The following is a 13,820-nucleotide window of genomic DNA, read 5'->3' on the forward strand; positions in this document are numbered from 1 at the left end:
TAAAACAGGGCTCCTTAATAGCTTCTCATTTGCATACAGAAATTCCCCCTGTGACGTCAGATGGGGAAGTTGCTGGGCAGCTTGCATTGCCGATACATGAAAATAAGGCAAATTTCTTGTGCTGTTTTCTCGTCTTTGACTAAATTTTCACTTATGTGCTTGTTCGTCGAGGAAGAATGACCCATAATGAACACATAGTATCAAGTTTGTTGCATGGGGTTGAGTCAGATGCGAAATATGTCCGGTCTGGTGTAGCTAGTCACCGTGGTTGTCACAGTCACCGACACATGTTTGTACACTGTTGCTGGACTCCGGCACTGGATAAAATCAAATTTGACGCCTGAATCGTCTTGTTATTTAGCAGGTTACTAGGCACGTCACTACACTGTTTTATTTCATCGATCGTCTGAGTAAAAAAACACATTCAAAATTAAAATAAAAAGAGAACATATTTTGACATTCTAAACATTAAATTATAGTGATCAATAAAATAGAGAAATAATTAAAAAAAAATGACGAAACACAGTTACTAAATAAATGACTGCCGTGTGGAAATAAATTTGTTGTAATGGGTGAACGCATCTAGTCATGACGGGGACAAGTGCGTGAATGGCGGCAGTTAATTGGATAACAAAAATAATTGAGAGCGACTCACATGTAGACAAATTCAGAGTGGATTTAGCGTGATTTTCATAATTATGACATATTAAAAAAATACATTGACAGCCCAAGCCCAGATTTTTATTCCATAAATTATTACGCAGATCAAGCTGCAAGTAAAAGCAACAAAGGTGTGAATTCGACATTCATCAAAATTACTGCTACCTTTTACATAACACGAGTGATCTCTATAAAGCGATAATCAGGATCGCAAAAAAATAAAATAAAATCATTTGTAACACTTACTCGACGCCTCTCTCCCTTCTGAAATCTGCCTCAGTGATCATGGGTTGGTCCGGAATCTATTTTTTCGAAAACGTTTTGTATTGCGCCAGGTTTAAGTTGTCGGCGTTTCTCGTTAAAACCTAGTTGTTTTGTCATGGACAAGGACAGTTTTTAAAAAAAAAGAATCTGAGGTGAAGTGGACACTACATATGACGCTGTAAGGAGAAAGTCAACCCCAACCTTTTCTCGTTATTTTCACAGCTTTCGTCCACCGATTTCGCACCTTCGGAACGATTGGAAACGTGTAAATACTTACACTATGACTATACGCATTACTGACCGCCCACAACACAATGTCTAATCATCATAAATGTTTGTCTCAAAAATAAAATGAAATAGAAAAAAACACAAAAAAACGCCGATCAAAAAATGTGTATCGTTTAAAAGTATGTTGAATGACAGTGATATAAAAGTACGGCCCAGGGGTATTGCTTCCTCTCATATTTTAGCATTTGGTGGCGCACTTTCGGCAAGAGTCGGAAATCCGGAAACAGTCGATCGTTTCAGGATAGGTGGGCGTGGCTACAGCACGGGAAATATCTCAAATTTACTTGGATACGAGTAATCATTTCCAGCAAAAAAATCAATAATTGCCCATTTCGGTGGGGCACGGATCTAAAATGGGAAGCGTGTGGGTGGGCATTGCACAGGCACTTTAAGGATGAGCTACTTTTTGTTCTGAATTATTTTGAAAATCTAGGTTTTAAAAAGTATCAAAAAATAGGCACAATAATTTTTCTTTAACATTGTGTTCTATGAAATTATTCTGAAAATAGCGATTTTTTGAAGTTTCTCAGAAAAACATAACTGTAACGTACAAAAGAATGCTATTTCATTGTGTCATAGGACAATAGCTCCATGATATTACATAATAAACCAATAAACATTGTCATGAGATCTATGACCAACTTTCTCAAAAATTATAGTGGGTTCTACCTTGTGTCATCAAGTACTAGTGATTCACATGTGCATTGTCACGCTAAATGAGTAAACACAGATTATTATGCCTGATCATATGTACAATGTTTATTTTAATGTCATGTGCAAATGTCATAAATTAATTTTTCTTTGGCCACAATTTAATTAAATCATTGTGCTGTGCATTATCTGTTTGTTCTATCATTTCTGGTGTCAAATTTACGTTTTTATGATTTCTTTCCTTCTATGCAGTGTATTATCTCTACTAGCACATGCTTCTCATAATGACTTGTTGCATACATTGATGGATCAGTGAAAACCCATTATTGTAAATATTTTGTGCATTTACTAGTAATAGATGGAATACAGTACATGTATTTTGTACAATGGGCTTGTGAACACAAATAACCTGATTAAGGTCAAGTAATTAGGATCAATACTGTCATTACAGTTAGATGAAATTACTGTAGAATACTTTATTTTCGCTGGAATTAATTTTCGCTGAAAAGGCTTTTTGGGCGTTTTGTATGGAATTTATTTTCACTGATTTTAATGTGAAAGATAGGAAAAAAAGTATATTCGCTGGATTTTATTTTCACTGAATCATTCCTTCAGCGAAAATAGCGAAAATAAGTTCCAAGCGAAAATAAAGTATTCTACAGTATTCAACATTTTGTGAATAGTCTGCTTTAATATTACTATACCTAGGTCATATGTGGAAAACAATTTTTTTGTAAACATAAGTTATGTAAGTAAACATGATATTGCTTTATACGATTACAGAGTTAATACATAGGGGTACAAAAAAAAAACTTTCTTTGTGAGTTTTTGAAACTGTAGATAATAATACAATAAAATGACAGGGGTATGTACTTATCTGTAAAAATACAGCAGTGTCAGTAATTTGCTCTGTGCTAATGCATGTACATGGCTATAGACTTGTTCTCACGTGAAAACTTGTGCCTGTCTGCTCTAAACCCACCAACATTCTCGAAACTAATTTAATAAGAGAATTTGAATTCATGTTCAGTAAATGACTTGTACAGTAGGCTTGAAAACTCAAATAGACGAAATGATTAACAATCTAGTAGTGATTCAACATCAGCTGAGTTGAAGTGTGTAAAGATGACTTTTGTAAAGAAACCCACCATGTTGTACGGAGAGGTTTTTAGATACTAGTAGTATGCCCTAAATGTGCCTGCCTCGTGTTTATGTGAATATAATTACAAGGGGGGACTTTCTATTAAGTCTTCTCTGACCGAAAAACCTAGAGTTTGACAAAAAAACGATTGTTCACATTCCTGTACATTCTGAATGCTACTTCTATGAACTTTGACCCAGTGTTGATAAACTGGTGACGGGGAATCACATGAGAGTTATGTGTGGGAGTTAAGATAAAGAAAGACCCAATGTGTATTTTGGGATCATTGCAATCTACATCACATGATAAAAATTACGTTGGAAACTTTGCAGAGTTAGGTTACCCTGTAATATAAAATTTTAAGCTGGAACCAGAAAAAAAAAAGAGAGGAGAAGGGGTGAAATATATAAAGCCAAGCTTTAGGTACCTTCATTTGCATATTGGGTATGGGTGTGTGGATCAATTCACAGATGTAAGGAATTTCAGGACTTTGAAATAACGGTAAATAATTCACTATTTTTGATTTTTTTATCTTGAAAAATACATAAGTGAACCCATGACCCTAGGTCAACAGTCGAAGTAAAAACAAAAAGGGTCAAAGGTCGTCATTACAAACATCAGTGGGTACTGTAAAATACTTTATTTTTGCTTGAGATTAATTTTTATTGTTGATTTTTTATCTATTTTGCTTATATTAGAAAAAAGGGCATTCTAACAGAGCCAAAATGCTACACTTAAAGTTTAAATTGTCTAGCTGTTTCAGACTTGTCTCATATTATATTAATTGAAGTATTCATATTATTAAACCGACTTGTATGTATGTGATGTTTACTGTAAGTTAAATTGTCTAGCTGTTCCTATTGACCTAGATCATCAATGTGTTGTTGACTGTATGGAATGACATACTGCTGGTACAATCATTCATTGTATAGGATATCTTTCATTTTCTGTTGACATTTTAATTCCATGCAACCCCCTATTTCAGTTCACCACCAAGGTCTATTGCTCATGCATTTTTCTAATCTTGTTCACTAAGTTCCTGTGTCGCTTTGTGACTATCAGTAGCTGATGAGAGTATTGGGTTTGAATTCTCAAAAACTGATCACTTATATGTTTTGACAGATTACTTATATGATTTATGTTTCTGTGCTCATCACATATTTTTTCCCCTTTTTATTTTATTAGAATTTTAGAAAATAATTCAATGGCAATTTAAAAATAAGAAAAACAATTGTTATCTTTTTGACTGATGCAAAATGTGTGGCAAAAAAAAAAGAATCATATTTCGCTGATTTTTCCTTTGATCAAGAATAGTAAAAAATATATATTCTAAATCTGCTTAACTCAAATAAAAATATAACTTATATATATTTTAGTTTGGTGAACTTTGACCGACTTGTTCAATATTTAACATAGTTTTATTAAAAAATTATTTTCTAATCTATTAGAAATAATCTACCATACTTTTTTTCCCCATGAAGAGGAATTCCCACTGTTATAAAAGTGTAAAAAAGCACACTGTCATTTTATGTTTTGCGTGCATACCCGGCTTGTCACTATGTTTCTGTATGTATACTTATGTGGCAGGTGCTTACACTATGAATCACAAGGTGACCAGCCTCACAGTCTGGAAAGAACACTTTATTGCATGCTATTTACATTGTGCACACAACCTGGAGTAACCTATAAATGGAATTATCCAATCAGTCACTGTAGAGTTATCAGCACCACCCAAAAAAAATTGTCTGTTTGGAATGAATCAGCCTTTTAATACCGCACAAAGGCGTGACTGAACATGACAGTGTACAGCCGGGGGATGCAACTCCCACATTAAACAGGCCTGTTCTGTTAATTACTGTCTCTATAAAATGGAATATTTCTTAATTAAAACAAATTTGATCTCTTTTGAACCCTTTTTCTTTTGAAAGTGGTTGTTATGTGTACAACTGCTCATAATACTGTCGTCGCTAAGGTTGATACTTCCACACAACATGCAAATATGGCTGCCTGCCCATATATGGAAAGGGAAATCCCCTATAAGTGTCCCTGAATGGCATGACCTTCAATGGTATTGACGTCATTATATGTACACTAAAAATATCTCTGCCCAGCGAGCCTCTTTTCTTTATAAATGCTCTGTCTTGGAGAAGATGATTTTATTTTAAAATAAACTGGCCAGGATGCATGAACTCATTCCAAAATACAACTCCAATAGTTTCAAAGTGAGTGCTTTTTGTTTTTTAAGGCATGCTCCAAATATAAGTTTGTGGCTTCACCCTGTATTTTTATATTAACATTGATATCATGATCAGAAAAGTTATTTATTTGATTAAGATAACGTTCCCCATAAATAATCTTCAGACTATTTTTTTATTTTTTAATTATACCCACCTATATCATATTAATATTTTACATTCATTCAATCATTCATTCATTCATTCATTCATTCATTTGTATTTTTCAACTCATTTTTCCCACTAAATATTTGATTGCATAGTATTTCTATGAGTAGTAATTGTCTTACCGCAAATTTATTGTTTTTTTCTTCAAATCTTAGTTCAATGATATAGTAATGTTTACAATTATTCTCTAATTTTCTCAAAATTCAATATGACATTGCTCATAATTTTTTTAAATTCTGTTGTAACAGATTTTATACAAATTTTTAATGGAACTATTTTCTCTTGTGGAAGGTGACAAAAGTTGATAATGGAGGTAAAAGAAGGGTTAAAAGATCAAACCACGCATGTTTTGGGCCAGTATTACTCACAATCTTTGAATCATTTTCCAAATCAGGTTAGCTAACCAGACATGTGTAATTCAACATGCTATTCAAATGTAAATAACTGGGTTTTATTTAGAAATTATGTCAGATGTAAACTAGGCTAAAATGGCACCCAGATGCCTTGAAAACAGTAAATATATTGTAGAAAAGCCTGTTTATTTGTTTTTCCGGTGGACTTTACCATTCAACAATTAGGCATTGTATGTATAATCCAACAGGAATTTGTCTAACAGCTTTCCTTCCCATGGCTAGCAGCCTTTTTTTTCTATTGGCCTTACGTCATATTTATTTACATCTGAGAAATGCAATGTGTGGAATTTGATATAAAATGTCGCTGACTCCGCATAAACATTTATGTGTACTAGACACTTTCACCAAATGGCCTACATTCTGAACTGTTTTCAAACTCATAAACATGTCTTGCTGTGAGGTATGTAGTGCTGTTGACTATTAATTAATACTGCAGGGAGAGAAGATTTTTTTTTTTCAGTTAATTTGTGCTAGGCCATTTTCAGGGTGACGTTTGTGATGTTTTTTTCATTTATAGATTTTTTTCTTTCATTCAGGATTCTCCGCAAAACAATAAGACAACCCTCATATGAATCAACCCTTTAAATTTAGACATGTATACAAACTGGCATTTTAATTGTTTTTTTTTCAAGAGGATCGAGGCCTTGACTGAAATTGAAAATAAGTCCTGAATGTGTGTTAAGGTTTAATATCAGAGTCTCTGATGTCGGCTGGCAAATGTGAATACACTATAGTATAGCTACGTGGCTCTTGAAACATTTAATTGTATTTGTGTAGATCATAATATTCTTTGCTGTGTTTACTTTATATTTATTATTTTGATAGCTGCTTTAATTCCAACGTAAACTGACGTCTCAGTGGCGGCCATTTTGACTATCTTGACTTACCGGGTAATGGTCTTTTAATTCCAAAAAATAACATGGAAAGCCATTTTTTTACCAATGATTTCCAAAAAGTCAGTCATGAGAATATCATTATGTACAATTTCAGTAAATCTTCTAGATGAAAGGCTGATACAGGTACAACAATCAAAATAAATCTTAGTCACTAGCGGCTATCTTTATGTCGTGACAAATAAATAAACAAAAAAGATGTTCACCATTTTATATGAAATGATTCAACTGATCACTGCACCACTCTTCTTTGTAGATAGTAAACATGTGTGTTATATATGGCATTAAAATGTATCAAATTTAGGTAATTTTTGACATGGGATAAATCACTGAGTCATGCCTAGTATCATTTGACTTGTATCATAAACTGTCCTTTTTTCAATATTTTGCAGTTTACTTATGCATTCTGTTTTGTTTAATTTTAGGAATATATCCTGTCACTGTGTGATCCGCAGTATAAGCGGACGGAGAAATATCCCCCAGAACTTGACGCTATATTACGCAAACGGGTAGATTACATTGAGCATGAATCTCGCGCTGCCATATCATTTTCTGGTGACTTTACTGCGACCGTGAGAGGCACTGATATTAATGTTATGACCGCATGCTCTCTTATGGAAAAAGAAATAAACGATGCACAAAATGGAATTGAAAACACTGAACTCTCTAATCCAAGGGGAGAAGATTATTGTGATTCGTCACAGTCGTTCAGTCATACACCTTATATCATAGACGTTGCTCAAAGACTTTCAAGTGAGGACTGTAGAAGCCCTGGCAGTACATCTAAGGACTCTGATTACAATACAGATCCTGAGGACGAACCAGACGGCGGATTTTCAGACAATAGCAGACTTCAGAAATTACCAGACGGGGAAGCAAAAATAGCAGTTTCTCGGACTTGCTCTGATCAGACTTGGTATCAGTTTCAATTAGACGCGAATGTTACCACCGATCCTGACGGCTCTCCTGTAAGTAGTTTGAAGAAATCAGATCATTACAGTGCCAATGTGGATTTTGCTACAAAGCTAGGATATACTGAGCAACAAGTATTGACCGTGCTTGATCAACTGGGCCCCGAGGCTGATAAGAATGACCTACTTGGTGCATTGGTCAAAATGGCCAAAATAGATAATGATGATAAATTTATCCCACATGGTGGGTCTCCGACGGTCGGCTTTGAAACTCTTGATGATGCTGTTATTATTGATCCACAGCTGGATGAGAGCTCCAATCTCAGAGCTATTGTTATAGATGGAAGCAATGTGGCTATGAGGTGAGTTATATTTCAAATTTTCACAAGTTTGAGAACTTGTGAAATTTTATAGCTATGAGGTCAGTTATATTTCAAATTTTCACAAGTTTGAGAACTTGTGAAAATTTTATAGCTGTGTGTTAATACATCAACATACATGAAGTCAATTTCTAACACTGTGACTGGGATAGCAGTGACAATGATAGAAATGATTCTCATAGAAGTGGCCATGATAGAGGTACTCACGATGGAAGTGGCCATGATAAGAAAGATTAATCAGGTTTAAATGTCTATGGAAGGAAGGGCAGTTAGAGTGGGCAATTGTAAATTCTTTAGGAAGGTTGGGTAATTGTTTCATGAATGCCTTGTCTGTGTTGAATTTGAATGGAATTCAGGAATATATAAAAACAAAGGGGTTCCTGTTACGACATGATTTATTCTAATTTTTATACCGTCACCCTCAGGACGAATTTTCCCAATTGTTATTTTTTGTTTACTACTCCGGTATAAACAGTGTTATATCAATAGTAATACATATTCAATGTTTATTATCTTGGTAGTCATGGTAACAAAGAAGTATTCTCATGTCAAGGAATTGCCATTGTTGTGGACTGGTTTTTAAAACGAGGACACACTTGCATCAAAGTATTTGTCCCGCAGTGGAGGAAAGAAGCATCCAAACCAGAGACACCAATCACAGGTTAGTACATGTAGCTGTTGTTGTTTGTTTTGTATTTATTTACAATGACACTCCTGAATCTGACGATGAGTATTTAACACAAGTTTTCATTTTTGTCTGTTTATGAAAATATTGACAGCAAATTTTTGAACCAACCCAAATGAGTACTTGCAAGTTATGATTGTTTGATTTTGAATTAACATTGTCATTGAAAATTGGGCAAAAGTTGAAATAACGTGTATTAACATTGGGGGGAGGGGGTTTTCAGAAAAGGTCCCCTACCTGTTCCCTAACAAATTACACCATCTTAATGTAGGCATGACAACTGTTACTCTCATAAAACATTCAACTTCCTTGTATTTTAAGAGGTCTATTATGTAGTTAAGGCTACGCTGGTTGGGTCAAATAGAAACTACAGGTCGTCCAGGGCTGCATGTTTTTTTTTTTTTAGTGGGATGTTTTCAGTGAAGAATTATTTATGATTTTAATTTTTCTAAAAAAAAGAAACCAATCAAGGCAGTTCAGGGTGTAGGACAGGTAATCAACCTTTGAATAAACCAATTTTTCTGAATTTATTTAATAAATTGTAATTAATACCTATCTATTTGGTTATAGAAATCATAGAAAAATACATAAAGAATTGTTAAATATTGCTTCAAAATTTTGGTGGACAAATTTGTGGCATCCAGGTATGAGTTGAATACTACAAAGGACAGGATTGTTCATTGGCATTATGTTTCTGATTTACCAATAAATTGTTCACTGGTGCAAATCAGTTAACTTCCGTGAAAGACACTTGATAGTGCATTTTAATATTAGAGAAGGATATTTTGTGAAAAATATGGGATTCCCTTATGTTTGTGACAAGACTGGGCCCCCTATGTTTGTGACAAGACTGGGACCCCTTGTGTTTGTGGCAAGACTGGGACCCCTTGTGTTTGTGACAAGACTTGGACCCCTTATGTTTGTGACAAGACTGGGACCCCTTATGTTTGTGACAAGACTGGGACCCCTTATGTTTGTGACAAGACTGGGACCCCTTATGTTTGTGACAAGACTGGGACCCCTTATGTTTGTGACAAGACTGGGACCCCTTGTGTTTGTGACAAGACTGGGACCCCTTGTGTTTGTGACAAGACTTGGACCCTTTATGTTTGTGACAAGACTGGGACTCCTTATGTTTCTGACAAGACTGGGACCCCTTATGTTTGTGACAAGACTGGGACCCCTTATGTTTGTGACAAGACTGGGACCCCTTATGTTTGTGACAAGACTGGGACCCCTTATGTTTGTGACAAGACTGGGACCCCTTATGTTTGTGACAAGACTGGGACCCCTTATGTTTGTGACAAGACTGGGACCCCTTATGTTTGTGACAAGACTGGGACCCCTTATGTTTGTAACAAGACTGGGACCCCTTGTGTTTGTGACAAGACTGGGACCCCTTGTGTTTGTGACAAGACTTGGACCCTTTATGTTTGTGACAAGACTGGGACTCCTTATGTTTCTGACAAGACTGGGACCCCTTATGTTTGTGACAAGACTGGGACCCCTTATGTTTGTGACAAGACTGGGACCCCTTATGTTTGTGACAAGACTGGGACCCCTTATGTTTGTGACAAGACTGGGACCCCTTATGTTTGTGACAAGACTGGGATTCCTTATCATAAGTTATGTTTGTGATGATTTGTGATATGGATACAGAATTCAATTTATCTGAAGTTTCTGTAATCCATTATTTGGATATTTGTGGTGTGTGCATTTCTAATACAGCTCATGATACGTTTCAGAACTTAATTTCTTCAAATACTCATGTCCCAGGTTCTACTCTTTCATTTTTCACCGTCTTTATATTCACGTTCTCAACATCTCACAGACGATTCCCCTTATTTTTTCCAACGAGAAGTCAAATAACTTTAATGTGGTCTGTTATTTAATTTCAAAAAATATGCGATAATACTAAACATTGCTTGTCCTAACACTTCCTTTATAAATCCAGATTTCTAAATGTTTTGTTTTGACCTTCCAACTTTATTTGTACAACAATTGTAAGCCAGAAGACTAAACTCTCCAAAGCTGTTCAGTCTGCATCAAGAACGGCATACCAGTTCACCGGAAGCATGACAGAAATCGTGAAAGTGTCACTCAATGTTAAAATTTTATTGATCACTCTTTTCAGGACAGGAGATACTTACTCAACTTGAGAAGGACCATATATTAGTTTGGACCCCATCACGGCGGATAAACGGACGACGTGTTGTATGCTACGATGATCGCTATGTCTTGAAATCAGCAATGGAGTTGGATGCAATCATTGTTTCCAACGATAACTTTCGAGATCTACAGAGTGAAAACCCTGAGTGGAAAAAAATGATCGAGGAGAGATTATTAATGTACACATTTGTAGATGATACGTAAGTAGATTAATTTTTACCCCTCCACAAAAATATCCTCTCTCCTGTGTGGAAGTTGACTCCACTTTGCACCTGATACAACTTGTTATCAGAGGTGTCAGAAATAAGTGTCAAAAACTTGCACTGGCTGCAGCAGCACAGTGATCATAGAGTTGCAGGGTGCTAATATCGAGGCATTGGGATCATGTCTAACCTCTCTCCTGTAAGAAAACGTTTTAATACCTATAAGGTGCACAATAGTTCCTTATATGGTCAACCTACTATGTCGTTGCGATTTATTACTGTTTCGATGGTGGAATTATGACCCTAGAATGGTTTGATTGATACCTTTGCACAAAAAACAATGGTCACTTTGTGTGTCGTACTTTTGTCCAGTGTAAATAGATTTAATACCCTTAGCTTAAGATAACAGCTTGCATATCTATGTAATTTTAATTTTAACTTCTAAAGATTTTTGATTTATTCAGATTCAGATGGTGGAACCAATTACACCAACTTGTACTGTAAAATATTTTATTTTTGCTAGAACTAATTTTCACTAAAAAGACATTTTGACTGTTCTGTATAAAATTTATTTTCACTGATTTTTGATGAGTTGAATGTAAAATATGAATTCACTGGATTTAATTTTCACTGACTCATCCTTTTAACGAAAATAATGAAAACAAATTCATTTACAGTAACAAATTCTGTCAATTGAATCCATATTTAGCAACAAGAACAGGAAAGCATTATTTTGTGAATTTTTTTTTTAATTTTGGAGTACAACTCAATTGTAGAATTTTGGTAGTAGACGTACACCACAATCATGAAGTCTTCAGCAATGGTTTTAGTATATTGTGTAATACTTTTTGAATTACTTCCTTGTTGGCACAATGCCATTTTGACGTTTACACATATATAAGGAAGTAATAGCGTATGCTGCCTTTTTGTGATCAAAGAAACAATTGTAATGGAGACAGGTTTGAAACCAAGTAATCTGCCTGGGTAAATTTGGCTCTTTGTTATGTTTATTGCAAACCATAGTTTCTTGTTATGTTTGAGCAGCAATACTTTTTTTCTGTGGTTCTATATTTCTGAGATTTGAGAGAGAAACTATTACAGCAAAGTAGGAATAGAGGTTCATTTCCTTCTTGCTTGACGAGTTGAATATTTGCATTGCTCTTGGTTCTACGCTTTCCCACTTAAATATTACTAGATGTTATCATTTTTTTGTTATTACTTTCCACTATAACATCATGATTTTAGTTTAAAATTTGTGGAATGGTGAAGCCTTTTTGTGAAATTTTCATTTTCAAGTTTTGCAACATATCTTTTTTAAAGGTTTCATTTCACAAACGATAGATTTTCGCTAGTTCCAAGAGTAAAGAAACTGTAAATATTTCCACAGAGAATTCTGTGAAATTAACAGATTTATTTCAAGACCTGAAAATATGTTTATTTGCTAAAATTTTGTACCGAATTCTGAGCTGGAAAAATTATCAAACCGTTAATGCCATTGACCAATTCTATGACATCAGTTTAAGTTTTACAATTTTATTTTATTATCATTTTGTTTCTAGGTTTATGCCCCCAGATGACCCTCTGGGAAGACATGGTCCAAGTTTGGACAATTTCCTGCGAAAAACTCCAACTATGCCGGAGTCACTTCCAGCCCCTTGTCCATATGGAAGAAAATGCACGTATGGGAATAAATGCAAATACTACCATGCAGAGCGGCCGCACAACCAAAAAAGTATGAGCGATCGGCTGCAGGAACAAGCCAAGACCAGGAGAGAACTCAGAGCGAGAGGTACCCATGAATCAGCGGGAAGAATTTTGTCTGCACCGGGAGAGCAGAAAAAAGTTGTCAGCCCTCAGAACTCAAATAATATACCAGAGAAGAAATATGCACAAATGTATAAAGAAATAAACGTACCAAAGCGGCCTGTGAGCGGCACTGTCTCAAATGAGCTGAGACCAGAATCTGAAGGCTATGTGCGAAAGCCTGTTGAACACTATGAACCGTACTCTGAATTCAGTCGGGGAGTTGCTAACTATCACCAACCGCAAGGTGGTTATATACGAGGACCCATGCAGTATCGTCAGTCGCAGCAGCCGCACACAGTTCCCTTAGTAGGCTATGTTAGACCGCAAGAGTATCATTCACAGCAACTGCCACATACAGTTGATTTAGCACAAGGATATGTCAGAGAGCCACATCCTCATCGATATATGGACAGACAAGATGAAGTTCTTATGAATAAATTCAGGCAAATGAAACTTCGCGATCACAGGTAAGAATTAGAGTTGTATTATACCGCAAACTGCTATAATTTCTAAAGAGACAAATTTCAGTCACTCAAAATTTCCGTTTCTGAATAGTAGGACTTGTTTTGTTTACGCTTAATTTGTTATACTCAAACAGTGATTACATGCATAATGGTAACTATGGTTATGGTAGTCGTGGTTACTCTAAAGAAGAGTATCACCAACATGCTCCGTTATCGCGGCAACAAAGTTATCAGCATCCTGATGTATATGGGCAGGTGAGAAATTTTTTTTATTAACATTACTATGATGTGACTGGATTTAATATTGACAGTGGATGTAATAGTATGACAATAAACACAAGCTGCCTGGCATATGGAATTTTGGGGGGGTCAACACTTTTATAACTATACCTTTCAAGTCATGAATTTTGGAATTTTTATTTTTGTGTGTGTTAATGTCACAGTTGCTGTAATCCACAATAAAATACGACTCCCTGTAGGCTTATTGTGT

The 13,820-nt window shown here is 35.3% G+C and overlaps 1 protein-coding gene across 2 annotated transcripts in view; it reads left to right on the plus strand.

The window, feature by feature from the left end:
* LOC100377649 (NEDD4-binding protein 1-like) overlaps positions 1-13,820 on the plus strand; it is a 53,452-nt gene that overhangs the window by 35,796 nt on the left and 3,836 nt on the right. The window contains exons 1-6 of one of the 2 annotated variants that reach the window (XM_085505067.1): positions 5,137-5,226; positions 7,138-7,985; positions 8,525-8,664; positions 10,823-11,057; positions 12,620-13,333; positions 13,465-13,585. In XM_085505067.1, coding sequence (XP_085361193.1) covers positions 5,185-5,226; positions 7,138-7,985; positions 8,525-8,664; positions 10,823-11,057; positions 12,620-13,333; positions 13,465-13,585 — 2,100 coding nt within the window. In that variant the 5' untranslated portion in view covers positions 5,137-5,184. Of the gene's footprint in view, positions 1-5,136; positions 5,227-7,137; positions 7,986-8,524; positions 8,665-10,822; positions 11,058-12,619; positions 13,334-13,464; positions 13,586-13,820 lie in introns of those variants that run through there. The other variant, XM_085505066.1, reaches the window with a different exon arrangement.

This window comes from Saccoglossus kowalevskii, chromosome 11 (genome assembly GCF_978046115.1).
Source record: "Saccoglossus kowalevskii chromosome 11, keSacKowa6.1, whole genome shotgun sequence".
NCBI classification, from domain to species: domain Eukaryota; kingdom Metazoa; phylum Hemichordata; class Enteropneusta; family Harrimaniidae; genus Saccoglossus; species Saccoglossus kowalevskii.